Source organism: Balaenoptera ricei, chromosome 6, assembly GCF_028023285.1.
Source record: "Balaenoptera ricei isolate mBalRic1 chromosome 6, mBalRic1.hap2, whole genome shotgun sequence".
Lineage (NCBI taxonomy): Eukaryota > Metazoa > Chordata > Mammalia > Artiodactyla > Balaenopteridae > Balaenoptera > Balaenoptera ricei.
In genome coordinates this window covers 112191185-112216653 of record NC_082644.1, presented here as the reverse complement: position 1 = coordinate 112216653, position 25469 = coordinate 112191185, and the positions used below count along the sequence as shown (strand labels likewise).

Sequence of the window (25469 nt, the reverse complement as noted above, 5' to 3'; positions counted from 1 at the left end):
TTCCTTGAATATGAATTCCCTTTCCCGTCCCGGCTGAAAACCTCTTAAATCACTCCTGCACCCTCAGCCGGCTTGTCCTTCATTATTTGCGTCATCCAGATCTTGGATGCCACAAAAGCTTCTGAGGGAAGAAATGGCGGCACCATCTAGACCTTAAAGACACAGTCACTAACTCACTCCCCACTCTGGACACACTTAGCGCCAGCTGCAGCTCAGTTACACCTGACAATTCAGGTGTTTACACAGGCAGACCGTGTTAACCCAAACAGCTCAAGCCAAAAACAAAACTCAGACACCTTTGTTTTTGTCACATGGTCAACTCTGAAAAAAAAAATTAACTTTTTCCACTGTAAAATATGTGGCTATACAGGGGATACATCAGGTCTGTTGCATGGTACAGGAAGCACACTGCTTTTGGGGAGACTGTTTTTAAACACTTTTTTGAGCTGTTTAAATTTTATTCAACCATCAGCCATGAATGACTCCTTCAGGCCACATCAGTGACATAGTCAGAACCTCAGCTTGTCAACAGGCCACTGCAGAACATTGTGTTTAAACCTCTTCCTTTCGTGTGTGTAACTGTCTTTGAATGCTCTTGCTCCCTGGTCCCCAGTTGGGACTGGTGCAGTTAGGGAATTAGCCCATTTTGGTATTGATCTGTTTCATAATTAATTTCATGCTTTAGTTTGGCAAAGCCGTGAATGCATTTGAAGTTGATGTTTCATTTTTTTCATTTGTCGACATTCATGCCAAGCACTGTGCTAGCTGCCTGGGATGGAAATGGCATGATTTTGGTCCTCTTTTTAGAGTCCAGACTCTTGTCACACACAGACTTTAATCTGTTCTGCTGCAGATCATCAGAGCAATAGCTTTTTTTTTGCTGTTTCAAATCAAAGTGACAAAAGATTATGCAGATTTTTTCCAAGACGAATTTGGACTGCTTCAGTTCTTATTGAGTAAGATCGTTAGTTTTTAGTAAAGGAGCAAACTGTTGTGAACTAAATGGTCCTTGTAGATTTAACTGCAAATAGGAAAATTGGTGAAAATTGTGGGAGAGTTCAGCTATGATGCCACCCACATCCTTATTCCCCTCGAGCAAAGGTAAGAGAGCCACTGTCCCCTGACTCTTGCCTTGACGGTGGGACAGAAAGCAAAGGGGTGCCTCTGAAATGCCCTGAAAAACAGTAGAGCCAGGGGAGCTCCCTTCTTTATGAAGAAGGCTGAATATGTCTTTCTTTTTCAACCGCCTTAATGTTAGCGCCTCAGCCACATAAATGGAATGTATTTTCCAGCAAATAACCAATTTTATTTTAACTTCTTTAAGAAATTTTAGTTACAAATCTATTGTTTCAGATGACTTGCCATATATGTGTATTTTCAGATTCCAAAGCTGTATTTAAAATGGTATGTTAGGTTTTTAGTCAAATGCATATTTAATATTTCGCCTGCCCCCAATGTAAGTAAAGCACTGTTCAGAAAGCAGAACTGAACAGTAGAATGTCGAGGGTTTATTTAAAGAGTGTTAATTTGATGCTGAACTGTCCAGGGTGCCCATTGGCTGGAGCACCTACATTTTACTCTGGTGACATTCCCAATCTAAAAATCACTTAAGTGAGAAGAGAAATTTGATTGTAGCTGTAGACAAGAATAATGTGGAAAAGTTTCTTTGCAGCACTATTTTGGACCTGCACCATAGCGGATGCTGAGGTAATCTGTCAGTTTGTGAGTGTCTACAAAATGCAACTCTCTAGATAACAGGTTTAAAGTAAAGATTTAATACAGTCTCCATCTCCTGTGATGTTGCAGTGACAGTTTAAAACTCATTCTCTAAATCTCAGCAGACTTTATAGCTAGCAGTGGGCCAATATAAAGTTTAATAGCATTACAACACATAAATCATCTTTTAAAGATGCTACTAGTAGCTGCAATATTAAATGCAGACAATCGCTTGTGTTATAAATAATTTATCAAACACCGTTTCAGATTAGCCTTCCATGCTGAGTTATTTATTTTAGCCTTTTCTGTACGATTCCTAAGGCACTTTTTGAAAGATCCATTACTGGTCAGTTTAATGAACTTGGGGGTCTGTTTTGTCCCCTCAAGCACTTGGGTACAGCTGTGGTGACCATTACATGGCCGACACGGACCTCTTTTTGCCTTTTACAAGTGCTGCCCATTTGTCATGTAGCGGTAAATGGAGCTGCACATTGGAGTCCAGGGACACATTGTGTGATGCAGTGATGGAGACAAACAGATAGCTCTATAAAGTGCTGCTTGTCACAGCTGACTTGTAGTACAGTAGTACATCACTCTTATTGTAATCTCATTTAAGAAGCAGGGGTGGCCCGGGGGACTGATATTCCCAGTTAGTTTGGTCTTCGTAGCCATAAAGCAGGAAGTGCTCCTTTTATATTCTCTGAACTTTTAGGGAGTGTGCTTTTTGCTTGGATTAATTATTATAGGAACTTCTCCACAGCACTGTGTGAAGATTTGTCAGCAGGTTTGTTTGGACCTCCTTCTCCTGGCCTGGGGTTTGGTACAGGCAGTCACTCCTTAGAGATAAATTGTGTTTCTAGGAGCCCTCTGGATTGCTGTATTAATTAAATAAGTTACCATTTTTTAAGTAGTAACTATATGCCAGACCCTATAGTAGGTGCTTTCTATACTGCATTTCTGTATTACAGAGGAAGAGAGTGAACTCAGAGAGGTGAAATGACTTGCCCAAGGTTGCACAGCAGTAAGTAAGTAGGAAACTGGAGATTCAAACCCAGTATGTCTGCCTCCACATCTGCCAGATGACCTTGAACCTGGGTTGCCCAGCTGACTTTCGAGCACCAGGATCATGGTGATCTTTTGGCTGAGCAGCTCAAAGTAAAAGGAAGCTACCATTGGCGTGGAGAGCCTTTTTTTTTTTTTTTAATTAATTAATTAATTAATTTTAATAGCCTGGATGAGTCTGGCTGCTCTGTCTACACATTGAATCCAAGTTCCCTTGTGACTAGCAACATAAATCCATGAGCAGCTGGCCAGGGGAGGATGCTGGCCCGGCAGTGGGAGAGAGCCTTACAGCTGGGGTCACAGGCTCTGCAGGGCCCTCGTCAGAGCCCCTCTGTAGCAGCTGTCCCCAGGCGGATGCTGCTCAGAACTTATTAGGTCACTTTGCCTCTTCCAGAAAAGGGAGAGGCAATTTCCTCATGAAGAATGAATCCTAAAGGAAGAAACAATGCTTCTGCATTTATTGTGAGCCAGAGACAGATAAAAATGTGGTGTTTTCCCCACCTCTTGCTTTTAGTTTGTGGTTTTTCTTAGTAGTTTTCCTAAATATTTGGTAGCACGTGTTAAAGACAAGACTTGTTTAATTGTGAAATTCACTATAAAGAAAACACAGTGTGAATATGCCCAGTAGCATATTTGCATATGTGTCTAGAATTCTGGGTATGGAAATACTGTGGTAAAAGACCATATTTGTCATATGATACAATTCCTGGCACATAGTAGGTGTCTGTAAATATTTGTTGAAGACATTAACTATGTAAGTAATGGGCAGACAAAAGAGCCTTGGTAATTTTCACTCTATTTGCCTTTTGAGGGTTTTTGGTGGAAGTGAGGAATATGTGAAATAAGACTTTGGATCTTAATATTGATCTCTGCCATATCACATTGTAGAAATGTTTAAGTGGTGGTCTGTGGGCAGTTTGGGAAACAGTGCTTCCCCCTGCCATGGAAATGACCATCAGAGGGACTGCTAGCTGGCTCAAAGAGAAGTTGGCAACCACCATCTTTCTCTTAAACTTGCTCAGGTTCTGAAGATCCTTGCTGATGGGGGAATGACACCCTGAATCAAGGGACTACTGTCCACTGTCCCCAACTTGCTCAGGAGCCCCCAGCTCAGAGCTGAGACAGATTACTTATGAGCTTGTGTGCTGTGGCATTCTGGCTCTGGAGCCCAGTGGGCCTGTTTTAACTATTTATTAGCTATGTGACCTTGGGCAAGTCATTGACACTCTCTCAGCCTTAGTTTCTGACAGTACCAACCTCAGAAGATGGTTAAGGGCAGCGGTAAAAATGATGATGATCATCAAAGTGCCTAACTCAGTACTTGGCACATTATAGTAGGTGCTTAATAAAATGTAAACTTCATTCCATTTCATAACATCTTCAGTCCTGTGTGTATGAGAGGTGGGTAGGACTGGGGAAAGAAAATCAGAGACTTGTGATATTTCCTTCCTTAATTATCTTCCCTAGAATTGGGGAGGGGGTGGTGGGAGGAATTTAAAAGGTATATTTCTCCAATTTTTAAAAGCATTACACTTAAATAATAGCACACATGATAATTTTATGAGTAACTCAGGCTATATGTAATATATTTTACACATTTTTAAGTTTTATAAGTTTATCTACTCACATTAAAGAATATTTGCAAAATAGAGGAAGACTCACCTGTAATCTCAGCACTGTCCGCATCCTGGTATCAGTGGATTGTAATGGATTGATGTCAGATATGCACGCCTAATATAATGTGTATATTTCAGTCTCTTGTAAGTCTTCCCCCATCCCCGTCCCCAAATATAAAATAATTTGGGAAATTTAAATCTGCAGTACTAAGTGCTGCCAGCGGCATTTGTGACATCCACTTGGTACTGTTGGCTGGCTCAAGGCATCAGCAGCAGTGATGAGAAAAGCAGTGATGACAAAGCAAAATAGTAAAACAGCAGAGAAGAGAAGAGGAGACGCAGGTCAGGAGCAGAGGTATAAGCAAGATGCTCTGATACACAGGACGCCCCCCCCCCCGCCCCGCCCCACGGGTTATTTATTAACAGACGCAAGTTGGAATGGTTTTGCACTTGTTAAGTTAGTGGTTGGTTTTTGCCGTGTCTATGGTAGCAGCAGCAGCAGCAGCAGCGGCGGCGGCCATCTCCTGCTCTAGGATGCTTTATTTGCTACCACCTTCACTGGTTTCTGGTAAGGCTTTTGGCCTCCATAGGCTTGGGAATCCCAGGAGGGAACTTCTGATTAGAGGATCATGTTTGAATGAATTCTGTGGGGCTGTATGTGCACAAGAGAATAACTGGTTCCATTGACCCCACATAGGTGCCACTCAGGAAGTGGAAAAACCTGGTGGGATAAAGGTCAGAATAACCCCCGCAGCCCCTGCTGCTGGGTTGCTGAGGATCCCATTTCCAGCAGGGCCTTCTCTATCCTTCTCTGAGTCTGAAGAGGGCGCTCATGTCACTGGAATGCTCATGTCACTGGAATCCCACTTATTGGCTTAGGGCAGGCAGAGGAGCAGGAGCTCTGAGAGATCTCTCCGATCTTCTCAGGACTTGAAGACAGTGGACCTGCTCTTTGATCTCAGGCTGGAATTTTGGGCAGGGCATCCGTGTTTCTCCAAGGATGTTACTTGGATGAGCTCTTTACTTCAGCTTGCATGTTTATGGACTCTCATGCCCTGGTGTACGGGGAAGGTGGGCTACAGCTCAAGTTAAAGTCTCTTCTTTGGGAGATTGGTTCATTTTTTGTCCTTGTTACGTAGAGAGCTTGAACTTGGTGTTCCCCAGGTCCTGCCCTGCTGCCTCTGGCGCCTGCCTTCTGTTTCACTGCCCTGTTTTCTGAGTGCCTGGTGTGCAACCTGTCCTTCAGCCCTCCCTGAAGCTTTACGGACCCCAGCCAGTGTTCTCACAGCTCCTTCTCAGTTATCCGTTAGCCCTTATTACACTGCATTGTAGTTAACCTGAGTCTGATGTTTCTTGGTAAGAAATCAATTAATCTACTTTTCAACCAGTAATTGTTGGAGACTTAGACTTGCTCTTAAAGGAAAAGTAAGAGAGTGATTCAAAGAAAGGAATCACTTCAGTGAACATGCAGACTCATTAGTGGGAGGGGATAGATTCTTTTGGGCAAGAGGTCCTACCCTTGGCTCTGCCAACATTTCCCCAGAGCTGTGTTTTGGTGTTAGGTTTTTCCCCATGATACTGACTTTCTTCATTATGTTACCAGGAAGCAGATTCCAACCATTTTTGGACATTTTTGATTAGGGGCCTGCAAACTACACCCCATGGGCCAAATCCAGCCCAGTGCCCATTTTTGTTTTATGAAGTTTTATTGGCACAAGCCACGCCCACTTGTTTGCATATTGTCTGTGGCTGTTTTGTGCTACCATGACTGAGTTGAGTAGTTATGATGGAGACTGTGTATCTACAAAGTCTAAAATATTTACTACCTGGCCCTTTGTAAAAAGTTTCCCAGGGCTTCCCTGGTGGCGCAGTGGTTGAGAGTCTGCCTGCCAATGCAGGAGACACGGGTTCGAGCCCTGGTCTGGGAAGATCCCACATGCCGCGGAGCAGCTGGGCCCGTGAGCCACAATTACTGAGCCTGCGCATCTGGAGCCTGTGCTCCGCAACAAGAGAGGCCGCGATAGTGAGAGGCCCACACACCGCGATGAAGAGTGGCCCCCACTTGCCGCAACTAGAGAAAGACCTCGCACAGAAACGAAGACCCAACACAGCCATAAATAAATAAAGTAAATTAAAAAAAAAAAAAAGTTTCCCAACCCCTGTTTTAGATGATAAATTGCCCTGTCAGCCCACAGTTCTCAGTTATGTGGTGAGCGTCTGACGTGAAGCGGTTTGTTTAAGATTAAGAGGGAGTGTGTGCATAAAGGGCTTGAAAGGCCTGGGTCTCTCACTTACCAGCTGAGAAACCTTGGGCAGATATTGAGGTACTTTGAGACCTTTCCTTCATTTATAAAACAGGCACTGAAAACAATGCCTACCTCACAGGTTGGCTTTCTTTTTTTTTCCCTTTTCCTTTTCTCGTACTGCTTGTGAAAGCACTCTGTGGACATCAGAACAGACCCTCCATTTGACTGGGGACACTATTGTTGATATTTTCTTTCTCAGGAGGAGGAAGCCAAGAAGCTGGTGAGTGAAGCCATAGCAGCTGGCATCTTCAATGACCTGGGGTCTGGAAGTAACATTGATCTCTGTGTCATCAGCAAGAGCAAGCTGGATTTTCTCCGCCCGTACTCAGTGCCTAATAAGAAGGGAACCAGGTAAGTGAAGGAGATTCTTCCTGTGGCCACCCTTTTTATATTCACGGCATCTGGACAGGGTTTTCTTGATTGTTACCCACGTTAAGTAAAGCCAGAGTCCCCAAGCCAGCTTTATTCAACAGACCTTTGAATCATTATTTGTTTTATGATTGTGGGCTGCTGTCAGGTGTAGAAAAGTGATACAGTTTGTAAAATGTTGATGGGAGAGGTTGAGTGGAAAGACTCCTAGACTGGGGATTGCGGGGAGAGCTTTGAATCACGTGCTGTCCTTTCTCTAGTCTCTTAAAGATGCCTCTGAATTCTGTATGGAATTCTGTGAGAAGGTACATTCTCCAGGGCATCCAACCCATAGGTTTTCCTCAGAGTGGTTTCCATTTCCTAGATGGTTATCAGCCATTGGTTAAGAGTCCCTGAAAGTTAGCCTTGGGAGCTAACTGTTGCTTCCTGCTGTGGAGGGAGCCATGCCATTTAGCCCGTGGCACATGCCGAGCAGGCACTGCTCTCCGTGGTGCAGTCCAGCTCGGAGAGGGGGGCGAGCTTCTAGTTGATTTGCTGGCGGAACTGGAAGGTTTCCCGCCCTGGTGGCAGGTGAGCTGCTCATCAGCAGTCCTGTACGGCCGTCCAGCTGCCTGACCTCTTCCTGGAGGCTGAGCTGCTCAAAATGTGGCTTCTGAGCTCTGCTCCAGCTGTCTTCATCTGACAGCAGCGTACACAGCAGCGTTTATAAACTGAGCCCCAAGCTCCACTGGAGGAGAGCAAGCACATCACCTTCCACGATGCTGCTTTAACTCCCACCACATGTACTCAACTCCAAGTCAGGAGTAATTCACAAGGAACAAATAGAACATTGAGAACCAGTGGGTATTCACCGCAGTGTGCGCTCAGCATTGTGAAGACGTGTTCATGATGGGGTAGGGCAGCACAGCAGCAAAGAGCTCTGGCTCGGGGTGGGGACCTGTCATGGCCTGGTGTGGTGACTTTGGGCACCTGTCTTGGAAATGATGGAGCTAGACTAGGTGATCGCTAATGAGCCCATGGAATTCTCGGGCCCTAGGTGGGAAGGGAAGCAACCTTTCAGGCCTGGGGCTGTGTTGGACCTGGCCTTGCACGTTCCCATTGGCTCCTCTGCAGCCCTGTTGTGCAGCCCACTGTTGCTTCAGGTAGAAGCCCTCCCCTCGTGCTGCTGAAGCAGGTGCTGTAAGCCAGGATGGTGAGGAGGCTCTTGTTGTGTCCACACCTCCCACAGACGTTGTGGATCAGATGAGTCAGGTGCACAGAAGTCACATGGGGCTCTGGCTCCAAGGCCACAAGCTGCCACGGGTCCATCCAGTGTGGGGGAAGGAACAGCGTCTTCACACCAGCAGGGGAGGGGCGGGGCACATCTTAAAAAGGTGGTGCTGCTCGGATCCTTTAAGAGAACTTTGTGGGGACCGTGGGAAGTTTTCGCAGAAATAAAGGCCAGCTTTTCTTGGCTGTGCCTACTCCTGGTTTTGTACAGAGCTCTGTTGTGTCGCCCTCTTTTTTCTGCTTCCTGCCGTCTTCAAGCACAAGCTCCCATTTGAGAGGCTGGCTCTTCAGGGAGCACGTAGTCATGGCACAGCCAGCAGCCTCCTCTTAGTCCATGTCAGGTTGACAGAAATAGTGTCCCAGCTGGGGACAGATGAGAGGAACAGTTGGACTTGTGCTGCTGTTTGACAGTGTTGTAATTCCTGGCCCCACTGTAAAATCAGCCGTTCAGATTTTTATCTTCTAGACTGCCTTGTGCTCAGAGAAACCTCTGTCAGATTCACCTTGAGAAGGGTGGTGTTGGGTGTGTCCTTGTGCTGATCTACCATGTCCCTGTGGGGACAGTTAACTCTCCCTTCTTGAGTCTCGGGAGTGTGGTCAAAAGTGACAAGCCCAGAGTCTGGCTGCGGGTCATTTTTATACTGTTTATGCTTCCAAATATTTTTAAAGTGTTTAAGGTAACAGTTATGTCATTCTTGTTACTATTCAAGAGAATGGCCATGGCAGCTTAATGAAAGGATTCGCTTCCTGCTGGTTACTGAAAGGTACTTTAGGGAGGTTGAAGCTTGAAGGCAGAGGCCCAAATGCTTTCCAGCATCTTCTGGGGATGGTGAGGTGGGGAAGGAAATTTGAATGTCCACCTAGTGCCAGGTGCTCTATATTATCTCTTTTCATGTGCATCATGTCTACCAGGTATCCCCATTTTGTAGCACTTGAAAGCCGAGGAAAGTGAACCTTGGGGGAGCTGAATCCTCCCAAGGTCGCAGAACTGGGAGTCAGGAGAGCCAGGATACCAGTCCAGGCCTGCTTGCTGCCTGCATACTTATCCCTCTCTCCAGCCCTCCATCAGGCCCCTTGGGGGGATCCTAACTCTCTGTGTTTGTTTTTCTCATTAGGTTTGGCCGGTACAGGTGTGAGAAAGGGACCACTGCAGTCCTCACTGAAAAAGTCACTACCCTGGAAATTGAGGTGCTGGAAGAAACAGTCCAAACAATGGACACTTCCTGAATGGTGTTGGTGGATGTCTGGTTATTGCTCTAGAAGACTGGGGGCAATGGAGGCTCCCCCTGTAAGACATTCGGCCAGTGTTTGCTGAATGAACCCAATAAAAAATGAAAACCAAGTTAAGTGGCTGAAGTCTCGGGGCTGTGTGGTTTTTTGGGCTGCTGAGGCCCATCGACCTGGCCTCCCCTTCAGGATGTTAATCCCTCCCTGAATACTACTCTGCGTTCAGGTGGGTGTAAGAGCAGTTTAATCCTTCTAAAAACAGACGAGGCCTCATTTGTTGCAGGAAGTCAGATTGGGTTGCTCTGATTCTTCAGTTGAACATTTATTACACGCAGCCCTTGTGCTAACTTACTTTCTCTTTGTTCAGGGTAGTCCCAGGTTTTTGTTTTTGTTTTTTTAGGATGAGTGCAGCACAGCCTTTTACCCCAACAGCCAAGTAGGAAAGAAATAGAGATGATCAGTTCTGAGTACCAAGAAAAAGCAGGTAGGTGGACAGTTTTGCTTTTCTATAGCTGCATGAACCTGGGTGAACTCCACTTTGGCCAGTTTCACTGAAGTCAAAAGAATGCTTTGGGCCTTACTATCTGTAATGATGAGGATATCATCGTTTCTCAAACACTCAAGCCTGGTGAATGGTTGAAATTGTATACCTCCAGAGGGTCCGAGTAGTAGGCAGAATTGTTCTCATAGTGTCGAAAGCGGATGGCATACAGAAAGCAAGTTCATCTGTGTCCAACGCTGATACTGCCAAGGGAGACAGACACAGTAGGGATTCTGAGAGCCGTAAGCAGAGTATTTGCAAAAAATCTGTCTGGAATCAGAAAAACTTTCAGTGGTGAGTGCCAGACAGGACACAGGGTGTGACTGTCCCCCAGAGCAAGCATGGCTGGGGGGACAAGAGAAAGAGGCCTGGTGCCATGGTCTTCCAGAGTGAGCACACTCTTGGGCCAGCCTCCCTTGTTAAACTGCCAGGAGTGGGTGGGGAGAACAATGGAATTATTTAGGATAGCAACTTGGCTGACGATTTATCAAAATTATCTGGGGAGCTTAAAAAAATTCCCAGATTACTCAGAATGTCTGAGGCCTGAGAAATTGTGTTTTTAAAGGAGGCTCTAGAAATTGTGCTTTTAAAGGAGGCTCTAGAAATTGTGCTGCGGTGTGAAGCTGTTTTAAAATTACTCATGAATCGTACTCATTCACAGAAGGAACCCCTCTTACCCCATTTTATTTCAACCATGGAGAATGAGTACAAAGCAGAGGCTGCATCTGAAGAAAATTTCTCAAACCCGACAGTGTTACAGTAGAACAGAGTTCACACATGGAAACAGCGCAGTGGCCCAGCCCAAATCCTTTATCCCCAGGGAGGCCTGGTCAGAGCTCCTGACCAGGACACCAGTGGAGCGGACAGGCATGTACTCTTTCTGGAGGGCTGAACTGTCACTAAGTCGTGGATGACAACTTAGACCATTTGAGGATTAACTTGAGTGTAAAAACAAAATTCAAACTATTTCCTTCAGAGCTTGAGTTTTCCTTAAGTTCACATTTATAAATTAGTCTTCACAGTTAATCCTATTTGGGAACAAGAAATAAATGAACACATTTCTGGTTTCCTACAAAGAATACGGCTGTACATCATGGTCCATGGACTTCAGCTTTGTGAAGGGGTGAGTGGCTACCATTTTTGGATCGTCTACAATGTGCTAGGTAACTTACATATTTTATTTCAAATTCTGTCAGCAACCCTGAAGGTAGATGTTATTAGTCCCATTTTACAGATGAGGCAACAGGCTCAGAGAGGCTAAGAAACTTGCCCAGGGTCATGCTAGGAAGGTGCAGAACCAGAACTTGTACAGAGAATAGCCTGAGGGCAAAGCCCGCATATTTTTCGTATCCTGTGCTTCCTTCTCACGGAAGAAAACACTTAACACTGATCATTAAATGAACTGCCAGCATTCAAGCAGGTGAAGTGCCTAGTACTAGCAGGTGTTCAGGAGAGGACGGCTGAGCCGGGCTGCACAGAAAACACTCATGGCTTTCAAATACTATTTGCCTCTATACCAGATGCTGGGTTCGCCTCATCGTCAAGTTATAAACGTAGATAAAAATATTAGGAAAATCTCCACTCTACTTAAAAAATTATTTCCACTTTCTCCCCTTACAACAGAGTAAATTAAGCACACAGCTTGATTGTTTGAAAAGATTCTAAGAGCTAAACCAAACTTACTACTAACCATTTTAAAAGGCTCACTACAAATCACACAGTCTCCTGGATTCTCCTGTTAGTTCAAACCTTGACAGGTCACTGAAGGAATTATCCGAAAGATTCACATTACAGTCCAGATATAAGAGGTGCCTCAGCGGCTCACTGAACCATCCACCCTTGTTAACAACCCAGCTGAGAGTGTTCACAACAGTTTAAAGAAAGGACTTTCAAATTTGACCACCAGTAACACGTGACCAGTGCCCCTCCCCCCAGCAGCCCTGTATTCAGCATCTGCTGTAAAGCCCGGCCCCTCTTTGGGGAACCTGCTGAACCCTCTTGTCTTAGTTGGTCTCGGCTACCAGGTGGCCACTTTGGAGAGAAGACTCGGGTAAGGCAGAGCGGTGTGGCTTCTGAGAAGGCGCGCTGCATCCACGCTCAGGTGCTCGAAGTCCACACGTGCATCTGTTTGGCAACCTGGTGCACGTAGCTGATGTCGGGTCTCTGGTTGGGGTCAGGGTGGATGCACATACTGACCAATTCTCGTAACTGCAAGGGAGAGGATGATACGTGTATTATTCGTAAGCAGCCTTGCTGAGGCTCTGCATTAACTCATGAACCCTCAGGGCAACTAGAATATGAGGAATGGTGCCCAAGACAGGTGAGTGGTGGGTGAGTAGTCACAGTCACCAGGGGAGAGCAGGACCAGCACCAGGCCTGTCTGGCCTCAAAGGCCATGAGAGTGGTACCTCCAAATAATGTTGAACTTTGAACTGCCTACACTACTGGCTAAATCTGTGTGTACAGTGTGTGTGTCTGCTGTCAGTCATGCAGATGCCCAAACCAGAGGACAAAACTCAAGGCAAGGGCTTATTGATCATAATAAATGTATTAACATGCAGCAGAGCTGCAGTCTGCCTACCCCCTGGCCTCTTTATTGTGCTCATGAAAGACGGAGCTTTTAATTATACAGACACTGAAGGCTGCTCCTGCCTCGGGGTCGGGGAGGGGCACCTTGATCCTCTGATCACCTCCATTCTTCTGATAGCCAGAGTGCCAATTATTTTAATGGTAATTAAAATAATGACCGTAAAAAGCCTACGTCTTAACTTGCATCACTGGGCTCACTGCAATTTTTTCATTTAAATACCTGCTGCTGGAGGGGCTGGCCAGGGCCGCAGCAGGGAGAGGGGAGATCCTGACTAAGGGGGCTCATGGGGACTCTGTGGCCATGGTCAGCAAGTCTGGGGTGGGCACAAGGGTCATGCGGAGGCCCGGGCTACGGTGCACACTCCCTGTTTCACTCCTGAGGTGTTCTAGGCTGAGGGGCCTGGGGTTCCTCCCCCAGGAGACGCTCCAAACTGCCTGCTGCCTTTCTGGGATTTCACTGCTGTATAAACACTGGGAAGCCCCTGGCCAGATGCAGCTGAGCCTGCAGCCGGCTTGGACACTCCTGGAGTCTGAGGCTGCCCACGATGAGACCATACTCTTCAGAACCTTACAGTATTCAGGGGAAGGTAGCTGTGGTTGGCCTCTGACAGGTTAAAGTGCCCAAGAAAACCACATTAAGGTAAAGTCTCTGTGACCCGAATTGCTCATTTGTAAACCACACAGCAATAAGTGCATGTTTGAAAATTTCAGAAGAGAAAGTGTCTTATTTCCATTTCTAAGAGGACATATAACTTCAAAAGTGAGGTGTGCTGAGGAGCTCCAGTGCTAAGAATTAGCACCTCCAGAAGTTGCACATAACGGGTGAAAGCCAGGTGCTCTGGGGAGTAGGAGCTCTGGACACTGGAAGGACTGACTTGGGAGGGAAGGGGGCTGAGGGCTTTATGTGGGTTCGTTCATTTCAGCTTCATAACCATGAGGCAGAGGTTACGGTTCCCATTTATAGATGGGGAAACTGAGGCACAGAGAAGTTGTCATTTGCTCCAAGTGGCATGGCTCCAAGCTTCTCAACAAATTCCAACAACAAACAAAATTCCAAATTCAAACAAAAGATGGGGAAGAAAAACCAAATGCAACTATTAACTTGGTGAAGAGCACTAACTAGTTTTTCCTTTCCTGCCAACTTCCACTCCAGAGCACAAGTACTTCCTCCAAAGGTACTCGTAAGAACTCCGTAGGAATGTGCGCTCCTGCCCCTCACTCTGCTGGGAGTCTGCAGAGCCGCAGGCATGGCACTGGGAGCAGAGGGTGCCAGGAGAAGGGTGGCTGATGACCTTTCTAGCTGGCCTGCCTGGATCCAGGGTTAGCGCGCACTGGGGCACCTGGTTGCTACAGCTTGGCCGGCCCCGACCCAGGGCCCTGGTGGGCAAGGGCTGCTCCTTCCAGAGCTTTCAGGATTGTGAAGTGAGCAGGACGCACGGCTCCTCACTCTGGCTGGACGACTGGCTATAGAAGAGGGGTGGGTGCCCTCAGGAAACAGGATAGCGCAGTGGCTAGGCGCAGGTCATCTGGGTCAAACCCTGCCTTCACCACGAGCAAGTTACGTGACTTGGGCAAGTTACTTAACCAGTCTGTGTCTCAGTTTCCTTCCTGGTAAAATGGCATTAGGGGTGGGGTAGGGGGAGATTCAACACAGTAAATCATAAATGTGAGCCGTTAATTATTGTGAGGCAGTGGCCTGTGGTCCTGCAGGGTGGGCCCATGGAGGGCTCAGACTCCTGATCACACCCACTAGCATTGACCTTGAACAAAAATAACCCATATTGAGAATCTACTCTGAGCCAGGCCCTATGCTACAGCCAGATGATGATGGTTGTAAATGCATTGCCTTAATCCTTAATCCAATGAGGTGGTTTCCAGGATTATCCCATTTTACAGATGAGGAAACTGAGACTCAGTTCAGTGACTTGCCCAAGAATAGTGAGGGGAGTATGTAAACCTGTGCCTCTGTTTACACTCTTAACCACGCTGTGCTGTAAGCCTGTCATCTCATCCTCACTTTTTATCCATGAAGGCAAAATATTAGGCCTGTTTTCAAGATGAGGGAACTGAGGCAGATGATGCTCTCCCACAGCCTCACCTGTCACAGCCTGATGGCCAGACCTGTCAGGCTGTCCTGCGCTCAGTGTAAAATGTTGAAAATAAAAGGCCAAGGGGTCTGACCTAGGTTTGTGGCGGCAAGACCAGGCTGCTTGCTTTGGTTCCCTGTCATGGGAGCAGAGTGGCCGCCAGCAGTGGTGTGGGGCCGGCCAGGCCCTGCCACCCACTGCGTCTGGCTCCTGTTGCTGGACGCCGGGAGCCCGTCTCCGGGCCCCGCAGCAGTGAGCCTCCCACTCGAGCACTGGGTTGGGAGCCAAACGGGCAGGAGGGCGCTGACGGGCCAGCTCCTGCTGGTTCCTGCCAGTGGGTGGCCTGCAGCCCTGCTGTCGGGGGGCCCACGCTGGGGTCCCTGAGACCTCCGGTTAAAATCAGTCTGCTTGTTTCCCCTTCTGAGTCACTTCCCCAGAAACCTTCCTTCTCGGCTCTGTTAAGTGAACCCAAGCTCAGCCCCACAGCCCTGGGATCTCGGAGCTGCCCCTCCTCGAGCCCTGCGGGTCGTCTGGAGCTCACCAGGCCCAGCCCCGGCGGCAGCAAACTCACCTTCTCAGAGTAATGTTCTCCGGGGAGAGGTGGGTAGTCACACTGCTCGATCTTCTGGCAGAGGGAGAAGAGGTTCATTTTATCTCCATAGAAGGGGCTCTGAAGAGCTGCCATCTGCAAGGAGAGGGGGATGAGAGATGAGTTTTCAGCCTTGAGGTCCAGGGCAAAAGGGGCCGCTCCAGATGGGGGAGTGGTGCTTCCGGGTCCTCACCGCAGCGGCTGTCCAGCAAGACTCCCCCGTGCCCTGAGGAAGCTAGGGTTCAACAGAAAGTGGCAGTTTTAACACGATCCTTGTTACATAAGCAAATTAAACGGGACCAAGGTTTCAGTGACAAAACTGTAAGGGCAGTAAAGAAGGGGCAGCTGAGTCCTAAGGGCCAGCCGTGAGCAGGCGCACGCCTGGCCTCTGGTTTCCTCATCGAAAATGGACGCAGCTCCACCTGCAGGGCTGTGGTGAGGCAGGGCTGTGGTGAGGCTTGGCTGGCACAGGAGGCATCACAACCTGAGCGGACATCATCTAGCTCCATCCTGAAACCAGGCCCTCTGCTGGGGGACCGTGGAGGCCCCAACGGGTTCTCACCCAGTCAGGGAACTAGCCGGACTCCCCACCCCACCACTCAGAGCACGACGGGGGGGGTGGGGTGTCTTCAACGGGGGCACACGGGAGACGTGGGCTGCCCGTGAGGCAGCCCAGCACGGCGCCCGCCAGCCCCATCTGCTGATTACTCCGTAATGGGATTCAAGTGCTGCTTGCCACTCCCGCTCACTGTTGCCTGCCTCCAGGTGACGGCCCGACACCTCCTGCTAATGAAGTGCCGTCGGGTAATTGTGCCCGCCTGTCCGTTTGGCCCTGGTTCCCTTCAAGGAGCCGGGCTGCCAGGGCCACTCGGCATAGACGCCACAGCCGGGGCCTGTGGGACACCTGAGGAATCCTCACTCCCCTTCAGGCTCCGGAAGGTGGGTGGGCGAACCCTGTCTCCGGGCTGGAGGAACCCGTGGTAGCCCATCAGCTTTAGTTTCCTGGTCTGCCCCATGCTCTGTTCACCCCTGTGAACAGGTCAGGTGATCCCAACAGCAAGCAGGGCTTGCCTCCTTCAGAAGCGCACAGGGGTCTTCAGAGCCCAGGCAGTGCCCTTGGGCTTCCAGATGGCCTTGGGAGAGGCAGTGTGGCCTGGAGACTTGGGGGTTTCCTCTGACCCAGGTCAGGAGTCTGCCCCGGGCAGCACCTGTGGGCCAGGTGCCTGGGCCCTGACTGACTGCTTTCACATGGGTGTCTACTCCCCCTGACCAGGGGCTTGGGCCCCTCTGAGGAGGGCTGGGAACCCGCCTGGACCGTGAAACCCACCCCTGCGGGACGGCTGCAGGGAGTGGCCCTGGCACTTGGCGGGGCAGCATAAGTATGCAGAGGCCCTGCCCCCTGTGGGCTCAGGCAGCCTGACTGAACTGGCTTTACCATCTAGCATGCAAAATGGCATCACTTGGGTGATGTATTTCCAATAATTAAAATGAGAACCTCGGGTGCAAAGGGTTAATTGGGCAGTTTCAAAAGGACATCTGTTGCTACAGTAGAGAGCAGCTGAGGCTCCAGGGCAGTCATTCGGGGTGATGTGGTGCCCTTCAAGTCACGGCAGGAGGATTAAGATGGATTTTCATGGAAAGCGTGTCTGTTCAGAGTAGAAAGGATGTCGGCCCCACTAACACGGGCTCTGGTTTTTCACGTGTCTGACCTGGGAGAGGAACTGGGTGATCCTTTCAACAAGCCAGCCTGATCTGATTTGCACAAAACTTGCTGTGTGGGACTCCAAAAGGGCCCCAGAATGGCGACGCATGAGCCCCATATCTGCCGTTCCCTTCAGAGGATCTCTCCATCCTTCCTGGCACCTTCCCCACACTGTTTCAGAAAAGCTTTCTGAACAGGGTCAGCAGCGAGCTATGCCAGAGGAGTCCTCTCTGCCTCCCTGGCTCACAGTGGCTTCTGCATCCATAAATGCAGATTCTAGCGGAAGCAGCGTCCCGCCTGCTCCCCTCCAGCTGCCGGTCACGGGCCTTCCACCCAGATCAGAGCACTGGGCTGTGAAGGAACCTCTGGGGCTGCTTGAGACACTGGGATTAGAACGATTACCCCGGATGGCGAGATCTCCTCGTACCGGCGACCACCCACCTCTGACTGGTTGAAGCAGAGGAGGAATTGCTGTTTGGGGCCTCGTTAGAACTGCCAAAGCCACGGCTCTCAGCGCTGCTCCTCAAATGCAGAACTTCTGCTGCCTGGCGTTATTGGGATGACACATAGCCGGGGAAATGGGAGAGTGAGGCCACTTGCCCCTGCTGGGAGGGCTCAGGGAAACTGGTGTGTGATTTAAGATGTCAGAAGGAGAAGGGGATTCTGACTCAGAGTGCACAGCGACTGCTTTTGACTCTGGCCCTGTCAGGGCCTCGGACATCCATCTCATCACCAGGATCTCCCGAGCTCGTCCGGGAGTGAAGGTTGAACCCAGAGGCTAGTTGCCAAGCAGTCTGCAGCCCTGCTTCCCCACGAGGTAGGGGGTATCCAGACCATTCTCTGGCTCAAGCCAGCGTTCCAAAGCAGGATTCCATACAAGGCACGGCTGAACCTGTCCCCTGGCCCACTTTCTTGCTGGTCTCAGCCTCCTCAGGCTAAGGCTGCCGTAAGAAGGCCCCCCACTGAGGATCCTGATTCCTTCAACTCTGTGCTCAGAACTGAGCTCCCATGTAAATAAATAAATCCTGCAGAGCCCAGGCAGCCTGCTGAGTGCCTCCATGGGATGTGCCGGGTAATGAAAATAAAGCGCCAGGTCTTCCAACAGGCCAAGCTTGGGCATCCCTGCTGGGAGCTCCTGGAGGGGCCACTGAAGTTGCTGGGGGAGCCTCACAACCGGGCCTTCCCCTCAAAGGGGCCCTGAGCAGAGGCCCTGCATCTCTTTCTCCACCAGTCACGCCTTCCCTGGTGGCTGGAGAGAAGGGGAGAGGCCCTGGCTCCACAAGGACCACTGGTCCCTTCCTGGCTCCTGTTCAGAGGAGGGCAGGCATCGACAGTATCAGTGCCCATCTAGGTCACTGCCTTGCTGTGTGACCCTGGGAGGTCTCTCCACCTCTCTGAGCCCGCTTTCTCCCTTACAGCAAAGCTGGGACTGGCCTGGTGTGATTCTTGTGATTCACTACAATGTCCAGGGCAGTGCTGCTCCCGGCGGCTGAGCTGTTTGGCCCGTTTCTCCTATGCTGACCTCTTCAAGACAGATCCCACTTGGCACCCCCCCTGAGGAGCTCAGGCCAGGTATAGTGCTTTGTGGCGGCTCCTCACTAGCCACGGGTCAACATCAGCACCTTAAGGTGGCCTCGGGAGGTCCTCAGTGACATCGGGATGCCCAGGTGGAAGGGGGTGTGGTGGGCTGAATAAAAGCCCCCAAAGATGTTCATGTCCTAATCCTTGGAGCCTGCGAATGTGTTGCCTTATATGGCAAAATAAATTCGGCAGATGTGATGAAATTAAGGATCCCCAGATGGGGGGAGTGTCCCAGGTGATCCAGGTGGGCCCTAAGTGTAATCACAGTATCTTTATAAGAAGGAGCAGAGGGAGATTTTTGAGTACAGAAGAGGAGAAGGAGGTGTGCTGACTTAAGTGATATGAGGAAGAGGTCACAAGCCAAGGAATGTGGGTGGCCTTTTCATTTTCCTTGCCTTTAGTCCCCTGAAATCAATTTTGGGCTTCTGGCTTCCAGAACGATAAGAGAATAATTTTAAGTTGTATGAAGTCAATCGGTAATCTGTTACAGCAGCCGTAGGAACCTAACCCAGGGGGCTCCTGAGACTTCCAGCCCGCTCCGGGGCTTGTGGGAAAGGGCAGGCCTGTCCCCACTGTGGGCAGGTTTTCTCTGGCTCTGTGCCGTCACCTGCCGCCCTGGCCCAGGTGTGTTTCCCTGCATCTGCCCAGAATCCTCGGATGTGATCTGGGTGTGCGGGTGAGATGGGGAGCCTGTCGCAGATCTATAGCTGGTGCCCTCAGGACGCACCGCAGGCTGTGCAGCGGGGGCTCCAGTCGTGTCTGGGGGGCGTTTCCTTCCAATTACCACGGCCCTTCCTGTCTGCTGGGAAAACGTCTGGTTCTGTCTTCCCACAGGGCTCGGGGGTAGCAGCCTGGGGAAGGGCCCCCACCGCCTTTGCCCTTAGAGGGGCCGCCACGCCAGCCCTCTTCTGCGGGAGGCCCAGGGCCACTGGGTTCAGGTCAGCTGTCCCCGCGGACGCAGGACTTGACTGATTTCATTGACTTCCTACTGCTGATACGCCCCTCCCTGGCTGCGAGCCTCAATAATGAAATAAACCGGCACCTCCAGGCTGGGGCGCTAACGAATGCTGCCTCTTTAGAAGTGCGTTTAGGCGCCCAAGGCAGGGACCCAGGACTGCAGTCTGCCTCTAGGGAGCTGGTGGCACCAGCACGGGAGCCCTGAGGACAGGAGCAGGGCCCAGTCACACCCTCGTCTCCTGTTTGTTTATGTTTGGAGACCCACACGATTCACAGAGGCAGGAAGTGGCTTACAGAAATCCTGAACGCAGAATGGAAGAGTAAAGAACCCTGGACTAGGGACAGTATCCACGAGGGCAGGAGGACAAAGCCGAGTCTCCGAGGGGACAGACGACGGCTGGACTTTGGCTCCCCGCTGGCCAAAGCGAAAAGGGAAACGTGGCCAGCGGCTCGCCGGCACCAGCTCAGGGGGCTCTTGGGCAGCGAGGTGGGCAGTAACCGCTTCAAAGACCTGCCCCGCACTGCCGGAGGGCCTTCTGAGCCAGGTGCCGTCCACACCTCATGAGGCAGGTGTGACTCCCATTACACTTGGGCAACTGAAGCTCCTGGAGCTCCAGGGCCTTCAGGGGGTGAGCGGGAGCTGAGCTCTGACCTCGGGTTGGTCCTTCTGACCGAGGTCTGGGCCCACACCAGGCCCCGCCTCTCTCCCACCCAAACCACCACAGCTATGGGAGCTGCGTGCTCCCCACGAGGGAAGGTTCACAGCTTTGCCCTCCTCATCCCCAGGGGCCAGAAGCCACTCTGCACCCTCAGCCACTGCAGCCCCACTGGGGGCACCGCCTGGACGCAGCTGCTCCCGTTTGGTGCTCATTAAAAGAAGTCCTCCTACAACAGACACCCCTGTGAGTCCCGGAAAGCACGGTCTGCTCCCCACTGCTGACTGCCAGGGCCTGACTCACCATAAACCTTCAAGATGACTCCGTGGAGCGCCCACACTATGGACCTCAGAAGGGGTCCTCAGAAGGGGGCTCAGGTACAAACGCCACAAGGGCCACATCTCCAACTGGCTTCATCTTTACCCACAAGGCCACTCTTTTAAAATGAAATGTCTGCTATTAATAGGAGGCCACTGGCTTAAAAAGAAAGATGCTGTGAAGTGTAAACCTTGCAGAGGGATCAGAGTTTTGATTTCATGGTCTCCGTCTGTAATGCAGGGAGCGGGGAATCCCAGTGCCAAGAGACCCTGACTGCATAGCTGCCCCGGTCCCTGTGCATCAGCAGTGGGCAGCTGAGTCCCGAAGTTTATACCCACAGCCCATAAGTTCAATTCCCAGCATCGATACTCCCAAGGAAGCAAAGAAGTCAGTCTCTGCAACTCCAAGACACTCCTAGTGGTCCCGCAACATTATCCTGTGCATCGCTGCCCTAGGAGACTCTTCAGCTTATCAGTTCCAAGCCAGATTCCAGGGATGCTCAAGTCCACCCCAGGGAGAGCAGAAAAATAATCAAGGTTCCAACTTTAAACCCAAACCACGCTTGGCGTCTCATAGCCCTTAGAGGGTCTTCAAAGTCTTTTATATCTGTTATTTCATTCATCTGGCCTATGACAATGCAGGACAGCTACTATTCCCATTTTACAGATGAGGAGACCAATGGAATCCCGCCCAGCACGGGATGGTCCAGGGCCAGGGCGGTGGGAGGGTGTGGCCGCCAACTTGGAGATACTAGAGGGCTCAGGCTTCCCCGCCTCTCACCGGCAGCTGCAACAGCTTCATGGCCAAGTGTGGCTTGTGCTCCCTAGACCCCCAGTTAGCCAGGGTCCCCGGTGGCTGGCCAAAATGGATGGGGGCTTTACGAGTTCATGTTGTCTCATGTCTGAGCCTACCAAGACTCAGAAATATTCCTGTCCCTCCGTCCAGGGTGGCCACCAGATCTGGAAACGGCCATCTGGTGGCTCCATCTCACAGCCCAGGGGAGACGGCGGTGGCCTCTAGTGAGACCCACGTTGCTGAGCTTGGAAGAATGTGACCGCCCCTCAGTGGGGAACGTTTCAGAGGCATGGGGCCTGATCCATGGATAAATGACATATAGTGAACAGAATCACCCTGGTTACCAGGGAAACCGGGGCAACCAGATCCCCCTGCCTGTGCTCCTTCCATCAACAAGCAGACACTGGACTCTCCGTCTGGTTCAAGTCTATCTCCCTTCCCAGATCTGAGCATCCCAAGGGTGAGTGGCACCTAGCCTGCAAGTGACCACCCCTCTAACCTCTTCCAGCCTGACACTGCTAATCAGGCAGACGTTAGACCAAGTGGGGTGAAGGACAGGACCCAGATGGTACCAGGCCTGCCCCAGCTGGGTGCCCACCATGCACGCCCCACCAAATGCCACTGAGCTGCAGGCCAGACACTCACCTCGTACAGCAAACAGCCCAGAGACCAGATGTCAGACTTGAAGTTGTAGCCGTTCTCATGGATCCTCTCTGGTGACATGTAGTATGGTGTCCCCACTGAAACACAGCAAAAGCATGGGTGCTTATCCTCTGTGCAGGGGCAGCACAGGAGGGAGAGGTGGGGAGGGTGAGGGCTGGGGAGAGGCCTGGCCTCAGCCTCACCAGGATCCTGGGCAGCCCCCTCACCCTCTCTTCCTGTCCCCTCCTCTGTCAAATGAGAGGGCTGGGCCAGACTGGAGGTTCCCACGCTGGGAGGGCCCTAAAAGCCCCTGGAGATAGGGACCCACCCAGACCTGACAATCAGTCTGGGGGCTGAGCGGCTGAAGACTGGTGTTTCTGCCAACTGCCCGAGGGGAGTGGGACACAGTGGCCAGGCTCTGGGAAGCAACGGACCAAAATATCCTCTAAGGTGACTGTTTGAATCCCAGAAGAGTCCAGATAAGGCTCTCAACAGTGAAAACAACCACTGTGAATGTGGACCAACCATGGCGCCTGTCTTAGCCCATTTTACAGATGGGGAAACTGAGGCTCCGAAAAGTGGCAGGACTGAGGTTCAAACATAGATCTTCAGGCTCCAGAAACTGAACTCTTAGCCACCACCCTTGGCTACTAGCACCAATCAGCATGTCCAGACTTGGGGTTGGCTGAGATTTCTTAGCCAGAATAGAAAAGATACTAACCACTAAAGAAAAGATTGATTAACTGGACTTCATTAAAATTAGGAACTTCAGTTCACCAAAAAACCATTCAGAGAGTTAAAAGGCAAGCCACAGAGTGGGAGAAAATCATCTCAAAACATATACCCAACAATGGCCTCATATACAGAATATATTTTAAAACTTCTATAAATCAATATACAAAAGACAAACATCCCCCTCCCTCAAATTAGCAAAAGACTTGAAGGGGTATTTCACAAAGGAGAATATCCAAATGGCCAATAAGCACATGAAACGATACTGTGTTTCTCATTACTCACCAGGGCAATGCAAATTAATAGCACAATGAGGTACTACCTACCACCTACCCACCTGAATAGTTAAAGTTAAAAAGACTGAGATAAACCAAGGTGGTGATGTGCGGAGCAACTGGAACCCTCATGCATTGCTGACGGGGCCGTAAAATGGCACGATCACTTTGGAAAACCATTTGGCAGTATCTACTACAGCTGAACACTGCCTACACTATAACCCAGCAATTCCACTCCTAGGTACACGCCCAAGAGAAATGAGTGCTCTGTCCATCAAGAGACATGATCAAGAATGTGCAGAGTGGCTTTATTCGTAATAGCCAGAAACTGGAAACAAATGGTAATCACCAGTAGAAGAGATAAAGTGATAATGTGGTCTGTTCACACAATGGAATACTAAACAGCAACGAACAAGAGCAAATCTCAGGTACGTGCCACAAAATGGATCAACTGCCCAGACGCAATGTTGAGGGAAAGTAGCCAGGCACAAAAGAGGACCCACTATTTGATTCCATTTTTATCAAAAACAGGAAAAATTACTCTATGGGGGAAGTGATCAGGAAAGGGCTTGAGAGAGCTTTACTGTATGCATATCGTGTCTCAATTAAAAAGCAGAGGAGTCACACTTGAATATCTGGATGGAGCTGGGCAAAGATGGGAGGATTTCCTGACAGGTGGTGAGCTCCCCATCACCAGAGGCGTGCAAGCTGCAGCAGAGGGGCTGAATTGGCAGGGCCGAGGAGGGGCCCAGGAATCTGGATTTGTAACCACAGATTTGTAACCTGAGATTCTGATATCAGTCCATTTGGAAGATGACTGTTCTGGAGGCTTTAGGACCAGATTTTAAAGGTTGCTACACAGAGGACATTTTCACTGGCCTGGAGTCACCATGTGAATGTGACAGTGGCTGCTGCTGTTTTGGCCAGAGCCTGTGAAGGGAGCTGGAGTCCAGCGTGGCGGAGGCCGAGCCTGAGATGTGGACTGATGACCCCAGGACGGAGGGATGTCCAGCACCACATGTGGGAACACAGGGGACCCTGGGAGGGGAAGAGGCCTGTTGATGAGCTGGACTAGGAAAGTGACAGGTGCCCCAAAGCAGGGGCCCAGACTTCAGGCTGTCATGGGCCAAAGATGTTTCCGAGCAACTTATGTTTGCCAAGTAAAGGTGTTTAAATAAAACACAAAATCCCAACTACCATTTCGTGTCACTACTATTCAGTTTAACACTAGAACAAGTATTTGGGTTGGCCAAAAAGTTTATTTGGGTTTTTCCATAAGATCTTACAAAAAACCCAAACGAACTTTTTGGCCAACCCAAATAGAGACTCAATCTCAAGATCAAGGACAGTACTTCACATTGAAAAAGTTTAGCTGTTTGAAAACTTTATCATCTTCTTGCTTTTCTCATCTCATTGGAGGTGGGTGAGAAATTCTGTCATGCCTGACTAGTAGAGGCTGTGAACAGTGTTGGAAACCCACGCTCCTGGCATGAGCACGCTGGGGGCAGGACCTTGTTACCAAAATGTCCCAGTGCCCTGCCCAGGACTGGGTCATAGCAGGCACCTTCTAAGCATCTACTCACTGAATCAATGAAGCCATCTGCATGTTATCAGATAGTCTGTATCAGGGTTAACACTTTTTTCTTGTAGCCTAACACACTATTTACTTAACTGACGTCTGCCCAAGAGGGACTACCTGATGAGTGCTTTATCAGGGTACCAAGCATCCTTTGATGGCAATAATCCCAGGAGAGCAGACATCACTTAAATACATGTTTTGCGAACTGTGTCATCCTATATGCATACGTTATGGCTGAAATCAGGGGGCTAATTGCTATTCAGCAGAAAGAGCTGTCAGTCAATACATGAACCCATGTGGGATTCTATAAGCAAACTGCGACTTCCAGTAGCAACCCCTTGTATATTTCAGCCACAAGGGAGCAAAATGAAAATGAACGGGCAAGTGTGAAATGGATGACTTTGTCATAGCCAAACCACAGGATGAAATCCAAACAGTTCTCACTTAACAGCGGGAACCTCAGACCAAACTATAAGTGATTCTAGCACTCAGGGTGCTGTGGGTGGACGTGCCTGCGAGGTGAGAACAGTCTCCTGCAGAGAACAACCACAGGGGGCTGATGGGGTGCAGGGACAGCAGGGGAGGGGCAGAGGTCAGAGGCCCTGTCCTCAGTGAGGGACAGCAGTGCCCACCGTCTGGCTGCACCACATCCTTAAGACCCCTGGCCAACCCCTGCCCCCGACCTGGCCAGGCTGGGCGTGTGGGCTGGCCCTGACACCTCTCACCACCCTCAGTCTTACCCTCTGCTCATTCTAGATGAGTGGCTAGGCTTTGGTCTGGGGCTGCCTTGGCCAGGCCCATCCGAAAATGAAGTCTCTGAGAAGCTGTCCCCCCGGCTCCAACCCCGGCCTGCCCTCCAGT

General features: G+C 50.0%; 2 protein-coding genes across 3 annotated transcripts in view; one reads left to right on the top strand and one right to left on the bottom strand.

Moving 5' to 3' along the window:
- The window catches only part of PSMB7 (proteasome 20S subunit beta 7), a 56488-nt gene extending 46798 nt beyond the window's left edge, over nt 1-9690 (top strand). The window contains exons 7-8 of the mRNA XM_059926567.1: nt 6900-7051; nt 9454-9690. Of these exons, the coding sequence (XP_059782550.1) occupies nt 6900-7051; nt 9454-9565 (264 nt within the window). The 3' untranslated portion in view covers nt 9566-9690. The remainder of the gene's footprint in view (nt 1-6899; nt 7052-9453) is intronic.
- A 1076-nt stretch (nt 9691-10766) lies between these two features.
- The window catches only part of NEK6 (NIMA related kinase 6), an 84475-nt gene continuing 69772 nt past the window's right edge, over nt 10767-25469 (bottom strand). For both annotated transcript variants that reach the window (XM_059925593.1, XM_059925592.1), the window contains exons 8-10: nt 22026-22120; nt 15354-15467; nt 10767-12314 (exon numbers count right to left, since the gene is read on the bottom strand). In XM_059925593.1, coding sequence (XP_059781576.1) covers nt 12204-12314; nt 15354-15467; nt 22026-22120 — 320 coding nt within the window. In that variant the 3' untranslated portion in view covers nt 10767-12203. The remainder of the gene's footprint in view (nt 12315-15353; nt 15468-22025; nt 22121-25469) is intronic.